The sequence below is a fragment of the Gobio gobio genome, assembly GCF_949357685.1.
Source record: "Gobio gobio genome assembly, chromosome: 14".
Classification (NCBI taxonomy): domain Eukaryota; kingdom Metazoa; phylum Chordata; class Actinopteri; order Cypriniformes; family Gobionidae; genus Gobio; species Gobio gobio.
The window spans coordinates 33,498,154-33,525,114 of NC_137107.1; the positions used below are offsets into that span (position 1 = coordinate 33,498,154).

The window sequence follows — 26,961 nt, forward strand, 5'->3', positions numbered from 1 at the left end:
TGAAGTGCATTTGTGAGGTCAGGCACTGATGTTGGATGAGAAGGCCTGGCTTGCAGTCTCCACTCAAATTCATCCCAAAGGTGTTCTATTGGGTTGAGGTCAGGACTCTGTGCAGGCCAGTCAAGTTCCTCCAAACCAAACTCGCTCATCCATGTCTTTATGGACCTTGCTTTGTGCACTGGTGTGCAGTCATGTTGGAACAGGAAGCAGCCATCCCCAAACTCTTCCCACAAAGTTGGGAGTATGAAATTGTCCAAAATGTCTTGATATGCTGAAGCATTTAGAGGTCCTTTCACTGGAACTAAGGAGCCGAGCCCAACCCCTGAAAAACAACTCCACACCATAATCCCACTCCACCAAACTGTACACTTGGCACAATTCAGTTGACCGTGGAATATTTAGTAGTGAGGAAATTTCTCGAATGGACTTATTGCTCATGTGGCAACCTATAACTGTACCACGCTTGAATTCACTGAGCTCCTGAGAGCAACCCATTCTTTCACGTTTCTATGTTTGTAGAAGCGTCTGCATGCCTAGGTGCTTGATTTTATACATCTGTGGCCATGGAAGTGATTGGAACACCTGAATTCAATTATTTGGAGGGGTGTCCCAATAATTTTGGCAATATAGTGTATATTCAGCATCACAATTAAGGGGAAAAAATACATTCATTTTAGATTTTTTGTAAATCTTTGTTTCTGCTTTAATGGCAGCAGCACTCGAACGGCATGAACTCCACATATTTGTGTAAAAACCTAATGATCATGTTACAGTATGATTCAAAGAGCATCTTTTGTTTCAATGGAAGTAAGAACAGATGACCGTCTGTACAAATTAGTTCACATTTTTACGTATTTGATTAGTGACCTATAAAGAGCTCATCCTAAATATTTCTTAGTTATTATTTACTATAGCTTTTCCATCACGTTAATTTTTCGAGGCGCAGGGTACTCAATTGATTTCAATGAGAAACCTTTATGCAGACGTGTTGGGAATGGGAATGTTATTGTAATGATGAAATTATATGTTGGGTATAATTTTATAATTTTGTCATTATGACATGTTTGAGTGGGATTCTCAATTTAATCAGCCAGCATAATTTTATTTACATTTAGTTTATTTTTTGACACATTTAGATTGTTTTGACACATTAAAGCTACACTATGTAACTTTTCCGTACACTAGAGGTCGCCTGTTCAAAACAAAGGCGTAGTTTGATGACGCCACGTTTGAGCGCAGAATCTTTTGAAATGTGGTCTTCACCTCACAGCCGGTGGGAAAGAGTCAGGATAGGACTCGGGCAGAAATCATGTTCATGGATGCGATTATTAACATTACTGTAGTCTGAAGCAGAGCAGGACCGAGTGTTGTGGAGCTGAGCAAGGCCGCAGGAGCGATTGAAGAGCGGCACTGTTATTATGGCATAGTCGCCGGCGGGACTTTTATTATGACACGGTCGCCGGCGCCACTTCCTCTTTTCCAGTTATGAGTGAGGTAACGCAACTCTGTTTATTGTATTAGATATATCTGAGTGTGTTGAAAAGGAAGTTATGACGTTCGCTCGGCGGCTGCTATGACACTTGTTCACACTGCAGTGAGAGTAAAGCATTTCTGCTAAATAAAACCAGAAACCGAGGGTAACGCAGATATGACGCAATCGACAGGCGACTCACTCGCATAGCTCACACGTCCCGGTTCCTTAGTTAAAATAGCAATTTCTCACGATTTACAAATAGTTGGAAACATTTGGGATATTCTAAGTACTCAACTGAACAAAATATATAACACTGGCCTAGTGGTTTTTGGATATTTTACTGCAAAAATCTTACATAGTTCACCTTTAAACCTACCCATTTGTGTATTATATGAGATAAAACACAGGCTATAACAGGCAGATATGACTACAGGCACAATTTATTAGTAAAAGTACAAATATTACAAGTGTTCCGAGGCCAAACGATTGATTTGTGTGAAGAAAATCCCCAAGAGCGATCACCGTCTCCATCCACTGCACAAAACAATTGACCTATCGGTAAGCCCCGCCCCCCTTAGTTACTGTTGCTAACTCGGACAAACAGACGCAGTTGCTATATCTAACAATGACAGCTGTCAGTGTGAAAACCTTATCCCAAGATGTTTTTGGACACAGAATGCAGCGTATACCCCGTCCGAATGATGGCCAAACGTTACTGATGGATTATCAAGTTTATTAAGTCTTTTTTGACTCCAAAAAATCATCGTAAGAGCTGAACAAACAAAGCATAAGAAGTGCGCATTAACGTCTCATTCACAAACTATCTCTCTCCGTTGCATTACCATTAACATACACAGCAAATTACACAGAAACACTCATACAACTAGTAAACAAACATATATACTGACCGTATGCCTTTTTGGGGGTGCAGTTAATAACTGGTAAACTTTGTATCTGCAAAACAACTCCGATAAACTGCGTGCGAGCTCTCCCTTTCACTACCCGTAGACTATAATACCCATCAAAATAGGAGTCCTCCTTAGTAGGACAGATAATGTTGACCTATCTAAAATTTAATTAATTTACATATAACCAGTTTAATATGGAGAGGCACTGAAATGTAGACCTTCGTGTTTGTGACCTACAGTGTTACATGACGTGAGAACAGTTAGTTATTTCGGTTTGTATGTTAGCAGGGACTTTAATCGTAACTTAACGAGAGTATGACAAACAGAAAATCCTCTCAGGATACCTGGAATCCGTGTTACAGTACCTCAGGCGCGACATTTTAGCATTTTTGGAGCATAAACACCATCAAACCGATGAGAGCTTCGGATTTTCCAATGTTTCTCTATGGCGCTGACACCTAAAGATGTCCGAGTTCCGGTCCCAGTGCAACTGATACTCAACTGCTATTGGCTCATCTGCGTTCGAGGGGAGGGGCTTACCGATAGGTCAATTGCCACCTGAAGAAGTGTTACGTCAGCTTTGATAGTGAAATTGCATTGGCTCTCGTATGTGACAGATTGCGTCACCGATTGTTATCTTTTGATGCTGGTATCTTATAATTCGAATTGCTTGATTAATACAACTTTAATTTAGAAAATAAGTAAATAATAATAATCAACTATAATATAATTTGAAAGAAAACTTTCCTATTAAATAGCTTCAATGTGGTTATCTATCTTATTTTGACAGTAACTTGGCACATTACAATTTGAAAACCGCTTCCCAGACAGATACATACTAGTCACATCTGCACTCAAAATATGTCTGTGCTTTAACATAAACACTAGATGCAATCTAACCATCAGAGCTTGATTTCTTTATCACTTCTAGGTCAGAATGGTTAGCATGTTGGTATTTTGTGTGTGCGTTTTGCGACGTAGACCTCTCAGCGTGACAGACAGGTGTGCGTGTGATAAACTTATTGCTCAGAGCTGATGGCAGTGACATCTTGTTTTGCTCCCGTAGCGTGAGATGTATCTAGTGTCCACCGTTATTGCCGGGGTGGCCCGCCGCTCGTATATCATTGCTGTGGCAACCTGCTCGGCCCTGACAGCAGAGGGGGGATTGAGAGGACGCGGACGGCCATTTTGGCGTTTCTGTCGTGTCACGCTGTGGATTAAGAGATGAGATCGGTGCTTTATCAACTAATGCAAATGGGAAACATTAAATAGCTGTCAGAACACTTGATAGAGGGAGGTTTGGAAAACACGCATACGCTCAATCACTGAAATCATCCTCTCTCGCTCTCTCACTCCCTCCCTCTGTGTCTCTCTCTCCTCACGCCCGCACACACATACACACAGCTCAAATGCCCCTCAGAGAGGCAGTCAGGACTGTATTATTGTGTCTGAGCTGTGATTGCATTAGGATGTCATGGCCACTTTAGTTCTATTCGGTTTTATCAAGAACTAACACTACATAACAAAAGCACCACCACAGACAGAAACAAACATAAAAACCCAGGTCCCCTTGGATCGCACGCAAGCAGTCTCTTAAAAATAAAAGCTTCAAGCCAAAATAGTTTTTACAGTCTGATGACACAAGAGCCATTTTGACTTGCATCATATTTGTTGAACTTAGTAAAACTTTTATTTTTATCTCAAGAGAAGCATATAGTCAACGTCAAAAATGAACATTCTACAAATGCCAAATGCAATGCATATTTGATTCGATACTAAATAAGTATAGTTCACTAGTTGCCCAGCAATTTTATTATGCACAACATTATTACTTTGTATACAGTAGATTAGTTATTTTAGCAATTCATATCAAACTGTCTACTAAAGAAAACAGTTGAGCGAAATATTATTATTATTATTATTATTATTATTATTATTATTATTATTATTGGTGAAAAAGATAATCGTAAAAATTATTATTTGTGGCGAAAATTAAATTGTTAAATTTTTTTTAATTATTATCATCATCATCATTATTATTATTATTATTATTATTATTATTATTATTATTATTATTATTATTAGTGGTGAATTTTATTGTACGATTTTGGGTTTATTGTTATTATTATTTGTGGCAAAAATGTAATTGTAAATTTGTTTTATTATTATTATCATCATCGTCATCATCACCATCATCATCATCATCATTATTACTGTTATTAGTAGTGAAAATTTAATTGTTTAATTTTGGGTTTATTGTTATTATTATTTGTGGAATTTTTTTTTATTAATTATTAATTATTAATTATTATTATTATTATTATTATTATTATTATTATTATTATTATTATTATTATTATTATTATTAATTAGTGGTGAAAATTTTATTGTACAATTTTGGGTTTATTGTTATTATTATTTGTGGAAAAAAATGTAATTTTTCATTTTTTTATTATTATTTTTAGTATCATCATCATCATTATTATTACTATTTATTAGTGTTGAAATTGAATTATTAAATTTTTTTTAATTCATTTTTTATTATTATAATGAATTATTTTTTTTGTGGTAAAAATGTTATCATTCAATTTTGGGCTTATTGTTCTTATTGTTTGTGGCAATAGTTGTTAAATTTGCTGTTTTGATATTATTATTATTATTATTATTAGTAGCAGTAGTAGTAGTAGTAGTAGTAGTAGTAGTATTATCATTATCATTATCATTATCATTATCATTATTTTTATGTGACATCTATATAGGACTCTTTAATGATGGGCTGCTTTACCTTTTTTTTGGGGGGGGGGGTGTTAGTCCATGTCTTTAACAACTCAGATATAGTTTATAGTTTCTGTCAGTAACAAACATTTGCTCCTCCGTACACCAACAGTTATCGCTCTCTATAAATCAGTCTGCATACAGATGTGACAACGTCCACGAGTCTAAAGAAGCTCTTTCCACCCGTTCCCATTTGCACTTTCTCTTTCTCCCCCCCAAACTCTTTCTCTCTTTCCTTTCATCTGCAGCTCAGTCAGATGACTATTTTTCCCTTTCATCAGACTGCCATCATGTCAAGCACTCCTGAACATCTGTGATGGTGGCTGGATAAAAGCGCGTGGTGTACGAGTCTTGCGTTTGAGCATCACGATTTTGTATTTGCTTGTAAATGTGAATACATTTGTTTGTGGGCGTGCAAGAAAATAGCATTAGCACACATTACAGTATGGAACTGCACGGTCGAAAATATGTTTGTGCATGTTTTTGAATATGGATGTGTTCACACTCCTACCTAGGGCTCTGTGTGTGGGAGTATTCATTCTAAAAAAGAAGCATGAGCACAAAGCATTGGGATGATACAAACAAGACACTGTGCCATTAATTATCTTATAGAAGATAATGTGTGTTCTGTTTACATGTCTGGAACAAAGAGGACTGGAGGTGGAAGATGGAGAGAGCGCCATTGCAAATTCTTTTAATATCTTGATTCTTTCTCCAAGACAGCAATGAAATTTATTTGAGGGCAAATGGAAAAATGTTTTCTACTTACACAGTATATATTTATATTCTCTTACAAGTTATTTTATAGTTTCAAAAGAGATCTCAGTAATAACTCAAATGGCTTTACTAAGTTACCAAATAGATTCTAAAAGTGTGTGTCAGATTTGTGATCTGAACTGTGTTCTACACATCATTTGGTCTTGAATGAATCAGACAGAAAATACATTATACTGTAAAAAAAAAAAAAAAACATTACAAAACGATCAAATGACTGGCAGCAACAGCTGCCAAACAAAAAACATAAAATTAAAGTAAAATATCTTAATTTAAATAAGGAAAAACCTGTAAAATAACAGCATTTTTCTCTAAAACTTTTAATTAAAATTTCTGTAAAATCATTGTTTTTCCATTTTATTGGAATTAAGATATTTTACTTTAATGTTACAGTTTTTGTTTGGCAGCCATAAGTAATAAGTAATAAGTAATAATATTTACTTTAAGGATTATATCATTAATGGCAAATTACAGTAATTCTCTTTTTTATACTGGGAAACGTCTCGGTTACGTATGGTAACCCTCGTTCCCTGAAGGAGGGAACGGAGACGTACGTCGGTATTACCGACGAATTGGGATCACTTTAGAGAGCCCCTATCAGCTTCGAGATTTAGAGAACAGGCCAATGGGCCATTGGCGTGCGAGATTTGCATCTCGCGCTCCGCCCCGCGCCGCGGGTCTAAACCGGAAGCGAGAGCATCGCACTGACGTTTTTCACTGAGGAGCCGAACTAGTGACTCGGCCATGCAATGATGGTAAGGGACTGTGGCGACGGGACGTACATCTCCGTCCCCTCTTTCAGGGAACGAGGGTTACCATACGTAACCGAGACGTTCCCTTTCAGTCGGTCACTACGACGTACGTCGGTATTACCGACGAATTGGGATCCCTATGGAAAACGCCACAGTTACTACCACTTCCAGCGCCCAGCGAGAGCCCCTCAGACCCCGTTCTGATGCGGGCGGGGAAATTCACGCAGGGAGAGTTATACTGCTGTTCCGCAAGACCCATTCAGCAGACTTATTGGATAACGCTGGGAAAGCGTGCCCGAAGGACGCTGCGGGAGCCACATCATGCCCGGAGGGAGTTACCATGTGGAGAGAACACGTATGGGCTGGCCGTGGGCAGCACAACATACGGAAGTCCCAGAGGTGGCCCCGGCCTATACAGGCGGGGGACGACACCGAACTGAGACGGCAGAGGAACTCTGCCAAGGGAAAGACACAAGCTCACCGTAGGGAGCTGTACCGTGGAGAATACACGAATGGGACCGCCGTAGGGGTCACGACATATGGACCCCAGTCCGACACAAGTTCCACCAATGCATACAAGTGCCAGACCTGGCGTCAGACGCTCCGCCACATCCGACTGCCGAGGGGTGCGGAGGACTCAACAGGGTTCGCCAATCCTGGGGAACTCGACTGGAGAAAATAAGCGCACGTATCCGTTCCATGGGGAAGGGAATGGCGCAGCAAGCCGACACTTAGAACGGGCACTTCAGCTGCTGACTATGGGAAGCGAGCACACGAGAAGCCACTGGTTCTACACGTAGGCTATAAAACCTAGCGAACGTGTTAGGTGTCGCCCAGCCCGCAGCTCTACAAATATCTGTCAGCGAGGCGCCACGAGCCAGTGCCCAGGAAGAAGCAACACCCCTAGTGGAGTGGGCTCTTAACCCGAGCGGGCAGGGCATGTCTTGGGCTTCATAAGCCAAGACGATGGCGTCCACTATCCAGTGGGCCATCCTCAGCTTGGAGACAGCCTTTCCCTTCTGCTGTCCTCCGTAACAGATGAAGAGCTGCTCTGAGGTCTCTTCGCAGGGCTTGAACTGGACAGAGAAAAGCCAGGGCTGGGTCTGCCTCCTCCGAAGGCAGCGCTTGCAGGCTCACCACTTGGTCCCGGAAGGGAGTAGTGGGAACCTTGGCACATATCCAGGCCGGGGTCTCAGGGTTACCTGAGAGTCACCTGGCCCGAATCCCAGGCACGATTCGTCGACCGAAAATGCCTGCAGGTCCCCTACCCTCTTAACTGAGGCCAATGCAATCAGGAGTATTGTCTTTAGAGACAAGATCTTAAGCTCAGCTGACTGTAAAGGCTCAAAGGGCGCCCTCTGAAGTGCGTCAGCACCAGAGTCAAGTCCCAAGAGGGTATAAAGGGAGGACGAGGCGGATTTAATCTCCTCGCCCCCCCAGGAACCTGACGATCAGATCGTGCTTGCCTAATGAATTAACCATTAACCATGTCATGATTGCGCTATAGCGGCAACATACACCTTGAGGGTGGAGGGAGACAGCTTTCGCTCCAACCCGTCTTGAAGAAAAGAGAGCACAGATCTGACCGAACACTTTCGGGGGTCTTCTCGGTGAGAAGAGCACCAGTCGACGAACAGGTTCCACTTCAACGCATATAGCCGTCTCGTAGAGGGGGCTCTGGCGGAAGTGATGGTGTCAACTACCGCTTGTGGTAGGTCACCTAGAACCTCCGCATCCCGTCCAGGGACCAGACATGGAGTTTCCAGTGGTCCGGACGTGGGTGCCACAGGGTGCCGCGTCTCTGAGTCAGGAGGTCCTTCCTCAGAGGAATGGGCCAAGGAGGTGCTGTCGGGAGGAGCACTAGTTCCGGGAACCAAGTCCTGTTGGGCCAGTACGGAGCTACCAAGAGGAGCTGCTACTCGTCCTCCCTGACCTTGCACCGTGTCTGTGCAAGAAGGCTCACTGGGGGGGGACGCATATTTGCGTAGGCCCCGGGGCCAGCTGTGTGCCAGGGCATCCGTGCCGAGGGTTCCCCCGGGCAGGGAATAGTACCACTGGCAGTAGGTCGTGTCGGGGCGGCAAACAGATCGATCTGTGCGGCCCCAAGCGACTCCAAATCAGCTGGACCACCTGGGGGTGGAGTCTCCACTCCCCGGGCAGCACAGGCAACCGTGACAGCTCGTCGGCCGCACGATTGAGCGGGCCCGGAATGTGGATGGCACGAAGGGACCTCAGATGCTTCGGACTCCACAGAAGGAGATCGCGGGCGAGTTGGGACATGCGGCGGGAGCGTAGACCACCCTGTTTGATGATGTACGCAACGGCCGCAGTTCTGTCCGTCCGGATCAGAACGTGCTTGTCTTTGAGCGACCCTTTGAGGTGGCTGAGAGCAAGATGAACCGCCAGCAACTCCAGGCAATTGATATGCCATTGCAGTTGGGGCCCCGTCCACAGACCCGATACTGCAAGCCCGTTGTACGTGGCACCCCAGCCCGTGGATGAGGCATCCGTGGAGACAACAGAATGCCTGGACACTTGTTCTAGAGGCACTCCTGCCCGTAGAAATGAAGGGTCCGACCACGGGCTGAAGGTTTGGCGGCATCTCGGCGTCACTTGGACACGGAGGGACCCGCTGTGCCACGCCCATCTCGGGACTCGGTCGTGTAGCCAGTGTTGAAGCGGTCTCATATGGAGCAGCCCTAGCGGCGTTACTGCGGCTGCTGCTGCCATATGCCCCAGGAGCCTCTGAAATTATTTCAGTGGAACCACTGTACTGTGTTTGAACGTATTCAAGCAGCTCAACACCGACTGGACGCGCTCCTCGGTGAGGCGCGCTGTCATGGCGACCGAGTCGATCTCCATCCCGAGACAAGAGATCCTCTGTACGGGACAGAGTTTGCTCTTCTCCCAGTTGACCCGAAGACCCAACCGGCTGAGGTGCCGAAGCACCATGTCCCTGTGTTCGCACAACTGTTCCCGCGACTGGGCAAGAATCAGCCAGTCGTCGAGATAGTTGAGAAGACGAACACCACGCTCTCTCATGGGAGCAATGGCCGCCTCCGCGACTTTCGTGAAGTCACGGGGCGACAGGGACAGCCCGAAGGGCAGGACTTTGTACTGACATGCCCGTCCGTCGAAAGTAAAGCGTAGAAACGGTCTGTGTCGAGGGAGAATCGAGACATGAAAGTATGCGTCCTTCAGGTCGATCGCTGCAAACCAATCCTGGGGACGGACGCACCTGAAGATGCGTTTCTGCGTTAACATTCTGAACGGCATCCTGTGGAGGGAACGGTTCAAGTAAGGCAGGTCCAAGATTGGCCGTAACCCGCCGCCTTTCTTGGGTACAATGAAGTACGGGCTGTAGTACCCGGACTTCATATCGGCTGGAGGGACCGGCATTATTGCGTCCTTCGCCAGTAGGACAGCGATCTCCGCCTGAAGCACGGGGGCATCCACCCACGCAATAGACATGAAGTGAACGCCCCCGAACTTGGGCGGACGCCGGGCGAACTGAATCGCAAGCCGAGTCTGATGGTACAGATGACCCAGCGAGACGGGCTGGGGAGCGCTAGCCAGGCCCCCAGAGACCGAACAAGCAGGGTCATCGGTCCCACAGACGTACCCGCAGCAGGGCAGCGAGGCGGAATGCAGGGACCCCAGGACGACATGGGAGTGGTCCGTGTAGGGGTCTGGGTCTGACACACGACCTGCATCCGCTGAGGGGGTGCGCGAGTGTGGGAAGGCCGCTTGAGTGCGTTCCCACAGCCGGCACCCCCTGCTGGCGATTTGGAGAGGCACCAGAGGCTGACAAGGCATGGGAGCGTTGTACACCGCCCAGCGCGCTCTCCAAATGAAGGAGGGGCTGAGTGTGGCAAGGCTTTGTGGCGTTGCACACGGTCTGCCTCACCACCTTCCTCAGCGGGGAACAAGAGTCGTCCACACACCGCTGAGAAGAGGGGAATGAGAGTGGCGAGGCTTGTAGCGTCACACACTGCCATTCTCGCCCTCTTGTGGGGAGGGGAATGAGGGCAGCGAGGCTTGTAGCGTCACACGCTGCCATTCCTGAACTCCCGAGACCCAGAGATATTGGAACTGTTCTTCTCTTTTTTTTAAATTTATATATATATATATATATATATATATATATATATATATATATATATATATATATATATATATATATATATATATATATATATATATATATATATATATATATATATATATATTTGGGTACCACTGGCTGTTTTTAACCCCAGTGGCGGAACAGAATTACTAATGGTTTTTACGCCAACACAGAGCGTCCTTCTCGTTCTCCGGAGCATCTCTCTTGCAGATAGGCTTTCTTTTAGAAAAGCAGGCTTGCTTCATCAACGCCGTTCGGCTCCGAAGTGAATGACGTCAGTGCGATGCTCTCGCTTCCTGTTTATACCCGCGGCGCGGGGCGGAGCGCGAGATGCAAATCTTGCACGCCAATGGCCCATTGGCCTGTTCTCTAAATCTCGAAGCTGATAGGGGCTCTCTAAAGTGATCCCAATTCGTCGGTAATACCGACGTACGTCGTAGTGACCGACTGAAAGGGAACTACTGTATTTTTTATACAGCATTTTTCATATAGTTTTCTTAAATTACAATAATGGTCAAGTTGTTAATTTACAGACATTGTTTGTAATTTTACATGAATTTGTATGTAATTTATGAAAACTATATCAAACTAAATAAATAATACAGTTATTTTCCAGTATTAAAAAAAATTTGAATTACTGATATAATTAAAACAGTTGTGCTGCTGTCACAGAGTGGGATTATTTTAATATTTCTTTGGGAATTGTGACAACATTTCTTTAAAAGCAACAGCACTTATTTGAAATATGTTTTGTAACAATGTAAATGTCAATGTCGTTTTTGATCAATTTAATGCATCCTTGCTGAATAGAAGTATTAATTCCCTTTCGAAAGGGAACTCGCGCTGCGTCAGCTTGACGCTACGGGGAACGCCTCCAGCGTGACAGGTGTCTGAACTACTATCGAATCACGGCAATCCTATTGACCGGCGACAGCCTATGATGTCATCAAGGTGCGACCAGGAAGTATATAAGGGCGCCTCACAAACATGACACCGCTTTTTCGTCTTCAGGGACTGTTTTGTCTGAATTGCTTCGAGTAAGGTAATCCAAATTCATTATTATGTACACACAAGTTGTGTGTTTCTGCCTGGGATCAAGAGCATGCACAATCAGCTCTTATCAAGCTGTTTGTTTGTTTGTTTGTATAACGTGACCGTTTGTCAATCCGAGATCTGCTCTCGTCTGATTCTCTTCCTGAGGGAAGAGGGTCTGGCATCCGAGACCGATGATGCAGTCCCGCTCATGCCGAGGCTGTGCGTGGACGCACGTCACGGGTTTCCCGGATAGAGCTCGCTAAATCGTCACGGGAAGGCATTCTTCCCTTTGACGATCTGGCGGCTGACGAGACTTGTTTGCAAGTGCTCTAGGGATGGCTGTGAGAAGGAGGATTAATCTTCTCAGCCATCCCGACGGTGTATGCTGAGCCGATGAATGTTATGAAACGCTCTGCAGGTGGGCTGCGGCCGTCATGTTGTCGCGTTAGAGGAGAGGTTGCTCGTGTTGGATTAAACGATCGATTTCTCCCCAGCCATAATCATCGGCTCAGTTGGGCTTTCATTCCTTCCTGATCTTCCTATTTAGATCGAGGGGGCATGGAATAACCTATATTCGGCTCATATTCACTGACATCAGCAGTATGACATCAGCGGTATGTCGCTGATGGCAGGAGGATAGGAAAAGGAGAATATGGGTATGTGTCGTCGCCTCCGGTTAACGGGATGTGTGCAATCTCGCATCTGGGAAGCTGAGAGCTCCAACCCTGCCACCTAAACGATGTGTCGCTTTAATGGCAGGGCATACACGGCAGCAGGTCAGCCATGGTGAAACTTCTTACACCATGGCAGTGTTTCATATGCACCAGGCCGGTTTGCTGAGGGATCTCGATCAGGGGATGTTTCCCTGATGCGGTGGTTGCGCAGCAGGCGGAGACTGGGCCCGAGGGCCAGCATCGCTGAGGAATAGCGCATTTGGCAGCGTCTGAGGACCTGCATGCCACTGAGATCCGGGTCCCAAGCAGGCGGGAGGCGTCACGGTCCGAGGACCGGTGACGGGGCCCGAGGGCCAGTATTGCCTCTCGTGCGCCCCCCACAGTCGAGGGTGGGGCACAGAGAGGCGGATTCCCGGCAGAAGTAGGAGCTGTGTATCACAAAACGCAGTCAGCGTTCATGATGGGTCTCCTCCCTGAGGGTGAGTTAAGAAAGATATTGACCCTCACTCCTCTTCTTCATCTCTCCCCAGGCGCTTCTTACATCCGGCCTAGGTGGGTCCGCGATGATGTGCTAGGGTCCGCCTGGCTGGTCTGTGAGTGCGCCCTCTCTGGCCCATGGTAGTGGTACACCTAAACATTCATGTGGTGAATTAAGCTTGTGGGTGGATATCATGGCGCGCCGCAGGCGAGCGGGTAAGTCCCCTATAAGAGGGAAAAATATTAATATATTTTCTGACTCATGCTCCCTGTAGAGGGCTTCGGGGATCGCTGTGGATCATTGGATATTTCTGTAGGGCCTGTAGTTCCCCTGTTAGGATGGCTAGAACAATCATTATACACCAGTTGCTTGGGCTCCATGGTGAGCTAGTGTTGCTAGTAGAGAGCCAGCAAAGGATACGAGAGTTATATTTAAGAGCTGTAACTGCTTACTGTGTGGAATACAGTTTTTAACCTCCCAAAGTAAAAAAAAAAAAAAAAAAAAAAAGAACAAAAAGAAAAAATCTCTGGGAAGGCGTCGCTCATTCCTGCGGGTATGTAGCGTATTGCTAGGCGTGTATTTTCTCCTAGTTTTAAGCTGGTAACTGGTAGCCGCCTCGGGGTAAGGCGGTTTGTATCCTCTCTCAGTATACGTTTTTTGAGAATGCAGGATCAGACTATGCTAGAACTACAGTTAGATCTAGGGCCAGATCTAGTATACGACTGGCACTTCTGCCCGAGTGTCCTTTTGTCTGGTGCAATAGGAGTGGCCCTATCGGGTCTCGGGTATAGATCTAGATTGGCCTAGGCTTTCTAGGGATTACGGTGGCGTCCGCTAAATGCGTTGGCGCCCCGGGTAGCTATTCAATAAGTGAATTGGTTTTTTGAATATCCCTAATGTAAGCCTCCTCTCATGTAAAGTCGTCCGGTCAAGGCCCGCCCCCTTCTCTGCATTCTGGGGTTTTTCACTAGTAATGCAGGTTGGTGCTGTGCAGAATTGATAGCGACTTAGCCAGTGGTCGTGGGGCAGGGTTAGGCCATCTTTCGTTCGAGTACGAAGAGATTGTATGCGTAGCTCAACCCTGCCCTCCAGAGCTAGTTTCTTAAAAGCCGCCAGTTTTTGGCAGGCTCTGGCCCTGTGTTTATGTCCTGGCCAGGTGGCAGTACCCCTCTGTTAAGACAGGGTAGATTAGAGTTTCCCACTCCTAGCTCTGTATCATTCTGCCTCACCCATGGCTCGGGTTGAGCAGCACTTCGTAACCTTTGTCATATGTTGGTATGGTAGTGAGCTCCCTTGAAGCCAGAGCATTGCCATGGCTGACGCCCTTGCAGTAATGGTAGGCCGCTTTTAAGCTAGGTCCTTCATGAGGTAGGTGGCGTACGTGGTACTCCCCCCGCTTAGGGGGTCCAGGGCGTTGTTTTTGCCGAGTACCCTGTCATGGGTTCTCGGCAAATGTAATTAGGTTCCAGAGCTTGTACGCGCTGCTGGTAAGACTGCAACTGTCATACAGTAGGCCCGAAAGTAGGTCGCTGGGATGGATTAGCTCCAGGTTGAGACCTTGGGGAAGCCAGTTGGCTGTGAGCAGCCAACTCGGGCAGTCTGGGCAGTAGACTCCGGGTCAGGTGGTAGGCCTTAGTAGGCCTCCTTGCGAGTGAGTCCCGACGTTGGGGAGGGTAGCGATTAATAGCTGCAACCTAGATAGGTAGTCAGCCTTGGAAAGCAGGCCTTTTGCAAAGTCGGCCCCTTTTGTATTGCTATGTGTTCACTCCCCAACGATGTCGGCCTCAAGTAGCAGAATTATCAATTAATAACCTTTCTTTGTTATTTTGTCAGCCAGCAGAGAAGCCGCTGTCAGTCCAGGAGTTATAGCAGCCAGTTTTTCATGCCTGCCACAACAGGAAGCCGTCCCTGCAGGTCTGCTGTAAGGTAGTAGGCCCCGACAGGCCTCCCTGAAGATGGGCTCCACGGACACCAGTCGCCAGTCGACCGTGACGGTCAGCGTGGATTGCGAGCAGGCAGCAGGCCCCTTCCAGGCCTCCCTGTGGCTCGCCACCGGGTAGTAGGCCTCACCAGGCCTCCCCTGGATGTGAGTTCCTGACTGTCCCTAGGGGTGAGCCCCGGGACCAGGATGCCTCTGGCAGCAGACATATGGGATTACCAGGTAGTAGGCCTCACCAGGCCTCCCCTGGATGTGAGTTCCTGACCGTCCCTAGGGGTGAGCCCCGGGACCAGGATGCCTCTGGCAGCAGGCCCACATGCCAGGTAGTAGGCCTCACCAAGCCTCCCTGAAGGTTTGCCATGGGTATCAGGCCTCAAGCCGGGCCTCCCCTGATGGCACGTCCCAAGATTTCAGTCATGTGGACTAGCATGGACTGTTGGCAGGTGGTAGGCCTCACTCAGCCTCCCTGTGAGCTCGTTACCAGGCGATAGGCCTCACTAGGGCTCCCTGAGGGGGAGTTCCCGAGTCAGGATGCTCGGGCAGCTAGCATAGCCTGCTATTAGGTAGTAGGCGTCTCCAGGCCTCCCTGAGGAGACGAGCTTCTGTTTTCCAGCTACTTCGACAGTGGGCTTCGACTGCTATCATGTAATAGGCCTCACTAGGCCTCCCTGAGGGGTTGGGTTCTCAGTTCAAGAACTGTTTACTGGCATATGCTGACAGCTAGTGGTATCTGCCCCTTATTTGGCAGCATCTGAGGATGGTCTTACCCTAGCGCGACTGAGGTCGCTTCTGCTACTTGGTTCCCATGGGAGGGAATTTAGCCTACAACCTGGCTTACCTACCGGGCAGCCCCTTTTTAAGCTCCCCTCTCTTCGAGGGTCATCTGTGAGCCCGAAGCTGCCTGGGCCTGATCAGATGGTCGTAGGCCCCTCGCGAGGCCTCCCAATTAGATCAGCTTTTAGGCCAGTCTGGCCTCCTGAGTGTTTCTACTTGATAATAACTCAATAGATCCTAGGATCGAGCAGATTAACTCCCCTCGCTGGCAAGGGTCGAAAGCGCTATGCTGAGTACTGCTCTCCAGGATGCCCATTGCCATTCTGCAGTCCCTTGGACTGGATGCCTCCTCAGGAGGTGAGTATCCAGAGGCTCTGTTCTCGAAAAGACAGGGATGGCCCGGCCGAAGTGCCCGTTGAAAAAGGCACCAAGCTAGGCCGCCTTGGCGGCGTTAGTGGCTGGCTGGGGCCCCCTAGCCACATTCCCTTAAAGGAGCCCCCTTCCTTTGAATGGGTTGGATCCAGGCCTTTGAGCGGCCTGAATAGGACCTCGTGCAGCCGCACTAAGGTTCCTGACGAGGCTTATAGCTCGGGCTATGACCGTAGGGAATGCTGTCACTGACAGCCTTGTGTGACCAGAGGGGGAGTGGTTCAGGCATTTCATTTGAATTTACTTGTCCTGACATTTGTCACTGCCAGTGGGCATGCACTCCCCTCGGCATGGCGGCGTTGGTATTTCGTTCCCCGTAGCGTCAAGCTGACGCAGCGCGAGTTCCCTTTCGAAAGGGAACGTCTCCGGTTACGTATGTAACCTAGGTTCCCTGAGAACAGGGAACGAGACGCTGCGTCGCTTTGCCATGCCTCAGGGCCTGCCTGCCAAACAGTCCCTTCAGACGAAGAAGCGGTGTCATGTTTGTGAGGCGCCCTTATATACTTCCTGGTCGCACCTTGATGACATCATAGGCTGTCGCCGGTCAATAGGATTGCCGTGATTCGATAGTAGTTCAGACACCTGTCACGCTGGAGGCGTTCCCCGTAGCGTCAAGCTGACGCAGCGTCTCGTTCCCTGTTCTCAGGGAACCTAGGTTACATACGTAACCGGAGACGTTTCTTTCAAATACTGACCCCAAATGGTAGATTTATTATGACATGATTTTCAGAAAGGGTTAAATAATTATTTATCTTTTGGTTAACATTATTATCCTTGTGTCCTAGGTGATGTCAGCCTAAAAGGAAAGTTGTTGAACATTTTTCCTGAAAGATTACAAAGGCACAGTAAAACCAGGAATGTATATTAGAAAAATACATGTTGGCTTTAAGTCTACTGAGCTATGAAAGAAACACTTGAGTTATAAAATTGTCCTCTGGTGTGAGAGAGACAATGAGAGAAGCAGAGGCGGGTGCGAGGGCTGTGATTTTCTCTGTGTGAGCAGCACACGCAGGCATTTCTCCATTCATTCTAATCAGGATGAATCAGGTATGTTTGCCAGTGGATTACGCACCTGTGCACACACATACACACACATAAAGTTTCCCAGAGAAGGATTACAAGTCAACAGAAATCTCTATTATGCTTAAGATTTCAGCCAGGGGAAATCGTTTCCAAAATATCCCATCCAATTACGTCTGTGACAGTTTTATTAGTGAGGGAGAGTCTGTGTGTGTGTGTGTGTGTGTGTGTGTGTGTGTGTGTGTGTGTGTGTGTGTGTGTGTGTGTGTGTGTGTGTGTGTGTGTGTGTGTGTGTGTGTGTGTGTGTGTGTGTGTGTGTGTGTGTGTGTGTGTGTATGCAGTGACAGAAAGAGAAATGGAGGGTAAGCACGAGAGAAACATGAAGAGCGAGGGAGAGGGGTGCTTTAAATCACTGTGTGCTTTGAATCACGGTGGATATTTCAGCTCCTGTCACTCTTGTGTGGCTCTTTTATCCACGAGACACTTTTAGACCCTAAATCTTTCTCCAAATATCCCTGTGTGAAATGGAATTTCACACCCGTACGTGGTCGATTTCATGGGAAATGTCGGAACAGTTTTCCAGTTTTTAATAGCCAGTTTATTATAGATTTACAGTGCTTTTATTATATTTTGGGGCTTTTCACTCTTTATTTGACAGATACAGTGGAGGGTTACAGAAAATGTTGCCTCCAGCACAATTTTTTTATTGTTCTTTCTCATCATATTTATATTTATATATTATAATTACTTTTTTTCTCTATATTTCATTTAATTCTTTAAAGGATTAGTTCACCCCAAAATGAAAATTTCCTGATAATTTACTCTTTCTTCAGTCGAAAAGAAATAAAGTATTTTGAAGAAAACGTTCCAGGGTTTTTCATCATATAATAGTTTTCAGTTGCAACCAAAAAGCTGAAGGTCCAAATGTGTGCACAGCGCCTTAATATTGAAATGTTACTTTGTTTATTGTCAGCATTTTTATGCTCTTCCACCATTTTGAATTAAAATTTCCACTGAGATCATTACAGTGAATGTGGGATTCCTGGAAATGTGGTGCTGCCTTAGGACAGTTAAACAATAGGTATTTTAGGAGGCAGCGCAATTAAGTTACCCACCTTTTGGAGCAGCCTTTGCACTGGCAAGCATGCATATGGTCACTGAAAATGTTGCCTCCATTAGCAGCTCATTAGGTTTTGGAACAGAGCAAATACTTATCTGCATATAATGTGAAGCTACAGAGCCCAGAGGAGCTGTCCGCGGTCCTGAAAATGCTTATGCTATCGAGTGTGTACTCTCTGCTGTCCACAGTGCTGAAATTCTCTGCAGGCACCTTCAGCTGCTTTAGGGCAGTTTTCACTTTATCTCTCAGTGTCACCGGCTCATATGGTGCTCGTTTGAAAACGTCATCCAACCTGAGAGCGCTTTTGAAAGTGATTGACAGGCCAGTTAAGGAAGTGAGTAAGCTTGCTGTCAGGGAGCCCTGGCTGATGTGTCTGATTATGTGAACTCGCAGATAGGTGGCTGTCATCCGAGTGGATTTGCTTGGTTAGACGTTCTTGCTTCACGTTGAATGAAACGGGGACTTTTCTCCTAGCTGACGCCTAATTCCTGAATGTTTGTTGCAGGGTCACGTGATGGTCTCTCAGCGATGTCCGGAACGCTGCCTCACTTCCTGCAGGAGCCCGACGATGCTTACATCGTCAAGAGCAACCCCATCAAACTACGTTGCCGTGCACGTCCCGCCCTCCAGATCTTCTTTAAATGCAATGGGGAATGGGTCCATCAGAACCAGCACACTTCCTTGGAGCACACCGAACTAGGAAGCGGTAAATACACACACTCTGTCCTTCTTTTTAGTGCACATTCTGTCTGTTTCTGTCTTTCAAATACAAACATCCAGCAGTGCCTGATGGGATAGTGGTGTCCAGAATGTCAAATCCTACTGCAGCAGACACTCGGCTCAACTTCTCCCAGCATTTCATCTTTCAGTTCACTCTCCATCAAACATACTGTGCTATCTGTAAGAGCTTGAAAGAGACTGATTGTTGCATTTAGTGTTTGCTGGTGCAGGTTTTGACAGCTGAAAGGACTGATCCAGTGATGCAACACAGTGAAATATTACTTTCAGCCCCCCTGTCAAATCAGTACTTGACCCAGGCGTGAATTGCTGATTTATATTCAAAAACGTTTGAAAAGCAGCCCGGCTCATTTCAGGCATGTTTTTATCTTTTGTACTTATTTCTTTCATCTTTATCTGTTATTGATAAAAGAGACAAATGTTAGCGGCTGAGAAGATTGATAGATTTCAAATGCTACCTGTATTGAAAGCTTTAAAATAGACTGCTAGTGAGGACAAAATCCTCCAGCTGACTTTTTGATGCTTTTGCCAGACAATAGACCAGAGGTCATTCACTTCTGATAAGGAAATCGGAGTGTCAATGTGAATTTTTCACATAGTATGCAATCATTGCGTACAAGTGTATGTGTGTGTGTGTGTGTGTGTGTGTGTGTGTGTGTGTGTGTGTGTGTGTGTGTGTGTGTGTGTGTGTGTGTGTGTGTGTGTGTGTGTGTGTGTGTGTGTGTGTGTGTGTGTGTGTGTGTGTGTGTGTGTGTGTGTATAATATATATGTGACCCGTGTTGGCAAAATGAGTTGCAATTAGCAAATATTCCAAAAATGTATATTCAACTTTTTTTTCCATGATATCACAATTATTTGATTAATATACAGCTTATATTAAGACCTACTGTACCGCACGGATCTAATATATGTTACACATCAGATGGTTTCCACCAACAGTTAACCAAACGTTCACTTAATACATAACATATAATGTTTGTGTGAATACTCACCAAGACAGATATGTTGAAATACTGAAATTCTGTGTATATGTATATCTGGATCGCATTCTGTCAGTCAGCGCGAGTAAGATCGGAGAAACAAAGGAAAGGTACTCCTCTCAGAAAACGTGCAAATAAAGATACTTTTAGATGCTTGATTGCTATTTGGAGGGCTTTATAAACTTATTTTTGTAAAAAAAAAACTCACATTCGACCAATACGAAGGACGGACGGACGGACAGACAGACAGAATAGTGAGTGTTAGTATTAACCGGTCAAGTCTTGATGAAAAAGATGCTTTCAAGAAACTTGAAGGCAAGTTTCCCACCAGCAGGGAACAGTCCAGGTAAAGGTCGGTGAAAGTGATTTTGTGCCTCTTTGGGATTGCACCACAAGGCACCGTTCACGTGCAGAATGCAAGCTTCTGAAGGGCACACAAGTCTGAAGAAATTAGTTTAGGTATGGGGGTGTAGAGCCAGTGGTCGTTCCGTAGGCAAACATCAGTGCCTTGAATTTGATGTGAGCGGCTATTGGCAACCAGTGCAAATTGATGGAGAGGTGTGACATGTTCTCTCTTCGGTTTGTTAAAGATCACTCTCACTGCTGCATTCTGGATCAGTTGCAGAGGTTTGACAGCACATCCTGGATGCCAAGAGAGCATTATAGTAGTCCAGTCTGAATAGTACAAGAGCTTGGACAAGGAGTTGTGTAGCATGCTCTGATAGGAAGGGCCTGATATTCCTAATATTGTATAAGGTAAATCTGCAGGACCGGGCTGTTCTAGCAATGTGGTCTGTGTAGTTTAGCTGATCATTAATCACAACTCAGAGGTTCCTAGCTGTCTTAGAAAGAATTATGGATGACAAACCTAGCTAAATGGAGAAGTTGTGATGAAGTATTTGGTTGGCCGAGATCACAAGTAGTTCTGTCTTTGCGAGGTGGAGTTGAAGGTGGTGGTCCTTCATCCAATCCGAAATGTCTGTCGGATCATCTGGCTGAAATGAGAGGTAGAGTTGTGTGTCATCAGCATAGCATTGATAGGAAAAGCCATTGTTCTGAATAACAGATCCTAGTGATGTCATATAGATGGAGAAGAGAAGAGAAGTGGTCCAAGCACAGAGCCCTGAGTCACCCCAGTAGCTAAATATTGCAACTCAGACACCTCACCCCTCTAAGACACCCTGAAGAACCTAGGTGAACTGCTGGAGTGCAGTTCCTGAGATGCCCGTTTTCATGAAGGTTGACAGAAAGATCTGGTGGTTAACCATGTCAAAAGCAGAAGACAGATCCAGCAAGATGAGTACTGGTGATTTGGAAGCTGCTCTTGCCAGTTTCAGAGCTTTAATAACCGAGAGCAAGGCAGTCTTGGTTGAGTGGCTGCTTTTGAAACCAGACTGGTTGTTGTGCAGGTTGTTGTTCTGTGCGAGAAAGGTAGAGACATGGTTGAGTGTTTTAGCAATGAATAGAAGAAGGGATACCTGTCTTTTTCTAAAGATGTGCTGGATTTAACGGATTACAATAATTATTTATAAACTAATATATAATGGATGGATTAGAATGAGGTCTGGAATATGCTACCATTGAGAAGTTTGGGGTATGAGTTAGATTTAAAAAAATAATAATAATTATTATTTATTTATTTATATAAGTTTTATTCATTAAATGTGTGCACTGAATTGATAAAAAATGTCAGTAAAGGCATTTATGTTTATTTATAATGTATGTGGATAGCTAGCTATACATTCATCCCACCATAGTCAATAAGTTGAGGGTCAAAACTCTCTTTTCGCTCCATAATAAGATTCAAATAAAAATAAAGCTGCAAGCAGCGATGAAAAGGCCCTCACACCCCGAGGCCACCACCACCAGGTTGCCTCAGGAAAACAGCTAATAGTGGGCGACATGCATTTAAGCGGGTAAATATTGGAGAAATACAGCAAAGTCATTTTGATGTGCCACACTTCCTTCTGCTAGCAGGTGGCGCTATGACTATAACTGAATATTGCCATGTAGTTGTCTTCAGGTCATGACCAAACATGATGTTGTTCTGGTTAAATCTCAATGAGGAGTTAATCACAGTGTAAAACATGGCCTTTCCTGTCTTCAGGCCAGGACTTTAATAAAACATGTGAAGTTTGGGGCAGATCAGAAATTGTATGCCTGAGTTACAGCAACTTCCTGTTTCATGGCGAAACATTGAAATTTGTCTGGCCACCATGGACACGCCCTTCGGGGAAAACTCAAGATCTACACAATTTAACATTGCAAAGGCCTTTAGATTAGACTGACCAAATGTGATGTTGATCTGATTAAATCTCTAGGAGGAGTTCGTTAAAGTACAACGTCTGGAAATGGCAAAAATTTGCAACAATTTTGCAAAGAGAATTCAAAATATCTCACTTCCTGTTGGTTTTCAGATTTCGCACCAGGAGACTTTTTTGTAGGTACTGGGCTGTGACATGTGTCTACCAAATTTCAAACCTGTACGTGAAACGTAGCGGGAGGGGCACTTTGTTGAAATGTTGTAGGTGGCGCTATGGAGCCACTTTGCCACGCCTAATTCTAAAACTCATATGTAGATGTCTTCAAGCCAGGACTCTTATCAAACAAATGAAGTTTGGGGCAGGTTGGACATTGTATGCCTGACTTACAACAGCTGCCTGTGTCATGGCGAAACATTTGACTTTGTGAGGCCGCCACGGACATGCCCTTCATCGAAAACTCAAGATATTCACAATTTAACATCGCTAAGGCCTTAAGATTAGATGGACCAAATATGATGTTGTTCTGATTAAATCTCAATGAGTAGTTAATCACAATGTAAAACAAGGCATTTCCTGTTGCCTGCAGGTGGCGCTATGACTGTAACTGAATATTGGCGTGTAGATGTCTTCAACCCAGGACTCTAATAAAACATGTGAAGTTTGGGGCAGATGGGACATTGTATGCCCGAGTTACAGCAGCTTCCTGTTTTATGGCGAAACATCGAACTTTGTGAGGCCGCCACAGACACGCCCTTCAGGGAATGCTCAAGATCTCCACAATTTAACATTGCAAAGGCCTTTAGATTAGACTGTGCAAATATGATGATGATCTGATTAAATCTCTAGGAGGAGTTTGTTAAAGTACAACTTCTGGAAATGGCACAAACTGAAATTTTGTAGGTGGCGCTATCGAGCCATTTTGCCACGCCTTCTGAAACCCATATCAGACATAAATTTTCGCCCCTTCTGACACGTGTGCAAAGTTTCATTAGTTTTTTGAGCATGTTTAGGCCCTCAAAAATGCGATTCATTTGGGAGAAGAAGAATAATAGGCCGAGCAAATACAATAGGGTCCTCACACCATCGGTGCCCTGGCCCTAAAATACAGATTATTTTACAGAGTGAGAGTGTGTTTACGAACAAATTTGTTATTACTGCCACTAGGTGGTGCACATTGTCAGATCTGTCATATTTATTGCTCCCACTTAGCGATTTGGCAGTTTGGATGAAAATGGGGTGTTCAATTAGACTTCATGACAATCAAGTCTCTAAATGTACATTATTTTATTTTATTTAAAAGAAAATACTCACATGTAGTAACCTAGAAATCACTTTATTTCCTTTATGATCTTGTAATTATGTTACATTTTTGTTCACATGCTGCATTGTGAAACAGGTCTTATGGTGCACTTATAACAAGGACAATCCCCTGGAGTTACATGGGGTTAAGTGCCTTGCCACAGGCACAATATTGCTTGGATTGGCCCAGGTGGGGTTCAAACCTACAGCCTTTTGGTTATTATTCCACATCTTTAACCACTAGGCCACACCACGCCATTGCAAAGTAGAAGGAACGCAGCTCACATCAGCTCACATGCTGAAACCCCCTAGGCTGATCTCGGATCATCTGCTAAAATAAACATCCACCTCAAATGTGATGTTGCATGTGCCCAGCTTGCTATCTCCGCTTCCTCTTAGCACACTTACAGAGATCTTCTACCCGTGGCCAGCATTGACCATTGAGTCTCAGTGGGTTGTTGGACTGCCTAATCATCTCTGTACATCTGTGAGGCTCCGTTGATTAAGACCGGGCTCCCTCGGTCCAGCACAGATACACTCCGATCGCATCTCTCTGTCGGCAAAACCGATAAATCAAACTCGGAGAGCAGGAGCAGCGGTGTCCTTGGACTGCCTGTGTACATGCTCGGATTATTTGTCCTGCTAGGCTGAATGGAATCGCTCACGGATGGATGGTTGGTAAATCTGTCAGTACTTTTGAAGTGATGCACTTTTGTGAAGACTGGTAAAGACTGTAAAACCATAGTGCGGGACAGGATGAGGTTGATGTGGTCAATGTGTCTCGGAGACGTACATATTGACATAAATAAACCCATTTTATCGGCCTACTGTTAATAAAAAGGGTTTATGTGAATCAGTTGCACATTATTGTAAATATCACACAGGGTTTGTTTGTTTGCGTAAGCGTTTGTGACTATGATTCCAGAACAAAGAATCACAGGCATTGATAGAGATGTAAAAGGAAAGCTCCGGCTTTACCGCCCCATGTTTGATGAACGCCGTTAGGAAGAGTGGCCAGCTTGCAGGTCTGTTTCAGAATTAGCCAGCTCTGTTTCCTTCCTGTGGCCAAACACACAGCCACAGCAGAGCTGGCTAACAGGGCTGGAACCCACTGAGATTCTCTGGCATACGAGCAGAATCACGCAGAACCAGGGCAGTGTAATCACCTCCCTACATCATTCACAGCTCTGTGTGCTATTAATGCAACTCTGTTTGATCATTTAAAACCTACAATTGTAATTTAATGTAGAAATGTTAAAGAAGTTGTTCACCCAAAAATGAAAATTGTCATCATTTACTCACCCTCATGTTGTGACAAACCTGTATGACTCTATGGGCCAGATTTACTAAACGGGGCAAATTAGCGTGAGAGCGCAATTCCAAAAAAGCACATGGGAGTGGAAAGTTCTGGGTTTTATCTGCTGACGACTGGTAAATTAAAGAACACAGACGCAGATGGATCATTTCCATAATGACCAACGCAATCTACCAGGAACAGCGCAAATTAGAGTCTGGTTTAAGTTTTTTTGAGGAGGTAAATAATGACGCAAACACCAGTAAATTGACGAGCGCAAACTTTAGTAAAATCACCTTGCATGATTCATTTAAATACTCTCCTCCGATAAATTCTAAAAAATGGAAACTCCGACAAATGCATATGCAATAAGGCCAGGTGCAAAAAAAACTCTGTCCACACCTTTTCAGTGCTAATTTTTCACAGTGTGTCTTTAGTAAATCCTGACAGTAGTTTTTAAACGCCAAAAGAGGGTTTGCGTTGGCGCAAGCTGTTAGTAAATCTGTCCCTATATCTTCTGTAGTATAAGATGAAAAGGCATGAGGGTGAGTAAATGATTGGGTGAACTACTCCTTTAAAATCGGAATGATAGCTGCGATAATATTTTCTTCCTTATTGTGACATATATCTGAGTAAAACGGTTTCTCGAACAAGAAAAAAATGTAGGATGGGACTTGATTTTGTGATCGCATGTGAGTGACAGGTTGTCCCGTCCTCACGTAAGTGAACACATCCTCAGAGAAGAGAAAAGAGGATGCTGCAAGTTGGAGGGGGAAGTTCAATTTAATAAAGATTACAAGGACACATTGATTTATTAAACAATTTTTTATAATAAATACTAAAATATTACATAAAAAAAAGAAAAGAGGATTGTCCATTTTAATTTCATGGTGACTTTAAACTGAAAACATTACATTGCAAGAAGCCTGTTTCTGCCTCAAGGTAAAAAAGTATATTTTTTAAAGACGATAAAATTTGAAAAAAGAAATAAAATCACAGTTGGGAGATATAAAGTCACTGTTACCTTAAAATGAATTAATGTATTTATGTTTAACTCTGAGATGGAAACAGTCTTCCACAATTGGGTGTGTTAAACGGTTAAAATAAATAACATTGAACACATTTTTAGAAGTTTTGCAAAGTCAAATGTTGCGCTCTACATTCAGTTCTACCCTCCCACACACATACACACACACACACACAAAAATGCATTTGACAATTTTTAACTTGTGTCTTGATTGGCAAATTTATTAAATAATGTTGTGTAAATTTTTACAATTTCATGGGAGCTGCTATCTTTTATATTTCCTTTGATCAAAAAGGGTCTTAACTTCAGTTATTTGTCCATACCGGGAAAATTCATGCTGCTCCAAGATGTTGTATGAACAGGACAATTTGAGAGTCACTCCTATTCACACTACAGTTGTGGCTCTATGAATGTTTTCATTATATCTTGATTAAACTCACACACTTTTTTCCTGCACATCTTAAAGGGGTGGTAAAACACATTCTTTTGAAGGCTTGACTGTGTTTGTGGGGTGCACTGTAACATGTGTTCATGCTTCGTTTTAAAAAAAATTGCCTTATTTTTCATATATTTGACCTTTATTCTACACTGCTCTGTCCCTCCTTGTAAAACGGTCTGATGCTTTCCGGGTTGTATGAAGCCAGTCCCTCAAAAATACGCGATGGGCTCAGATTGGTTAGCTGGCCCAGTGTGTTGTGATTCGCTAAACGCCTAGTGCACGTATGTCGGAAACGTCACGCCCCTTACCTTTATCGGAGGCTGTGCTTTGGTCAGTGTTAGAAACAACGGCGTCAATAAAACCATACCAATCTGAGCCCGAATCAGACCCAGAACATTTGAGTGAAGATGATCGAGCAGAACCTGTTCAGTCCTCAAGAGTAAAGACTGCGGATCTATAATGATCGCTACTGAATGGCACTTTAACTTTTGTATTTTTAGAACGATTATAGCCAAATATCTGTCACAAGAACTAACCCAAAACAAACACTAAGCACTGGCTTTAACTAGTAAGTTAGCCAAATCACACACAGAACCATGTTTAGCATGCCTGTAGATAAACAATACATAAAAGCTCTAATC

The 26,961-nt window shown here is 44.6% G+C and overlaps 1 protein-coding gene across 3 annotated transcripts in view; it reads left to right on the forward strand.

Moving 5' to 3' along the window:
• unc5da (unc-5 netrin receptor Da) overlaps nt 1–26,961 on the forward strand; it is a 308,148-nt gene that overhangs the window by 176,950 nt on the left and 104,237 nt on the right. For all 3 annotated transcript variants that reach the window (XM_079835311.1, XM_079835312.1, XM_079835313.1), the window contains exon 2: nt 18,784–18,984. In XM_079835311.1, the coding sequence (XP_079691437.1) occupies nt 18,784–18,984 (201 nt within the window). The remainder of the gene's footprint in view (nt 1–18,783; nt 18,985–26,961) is intronic.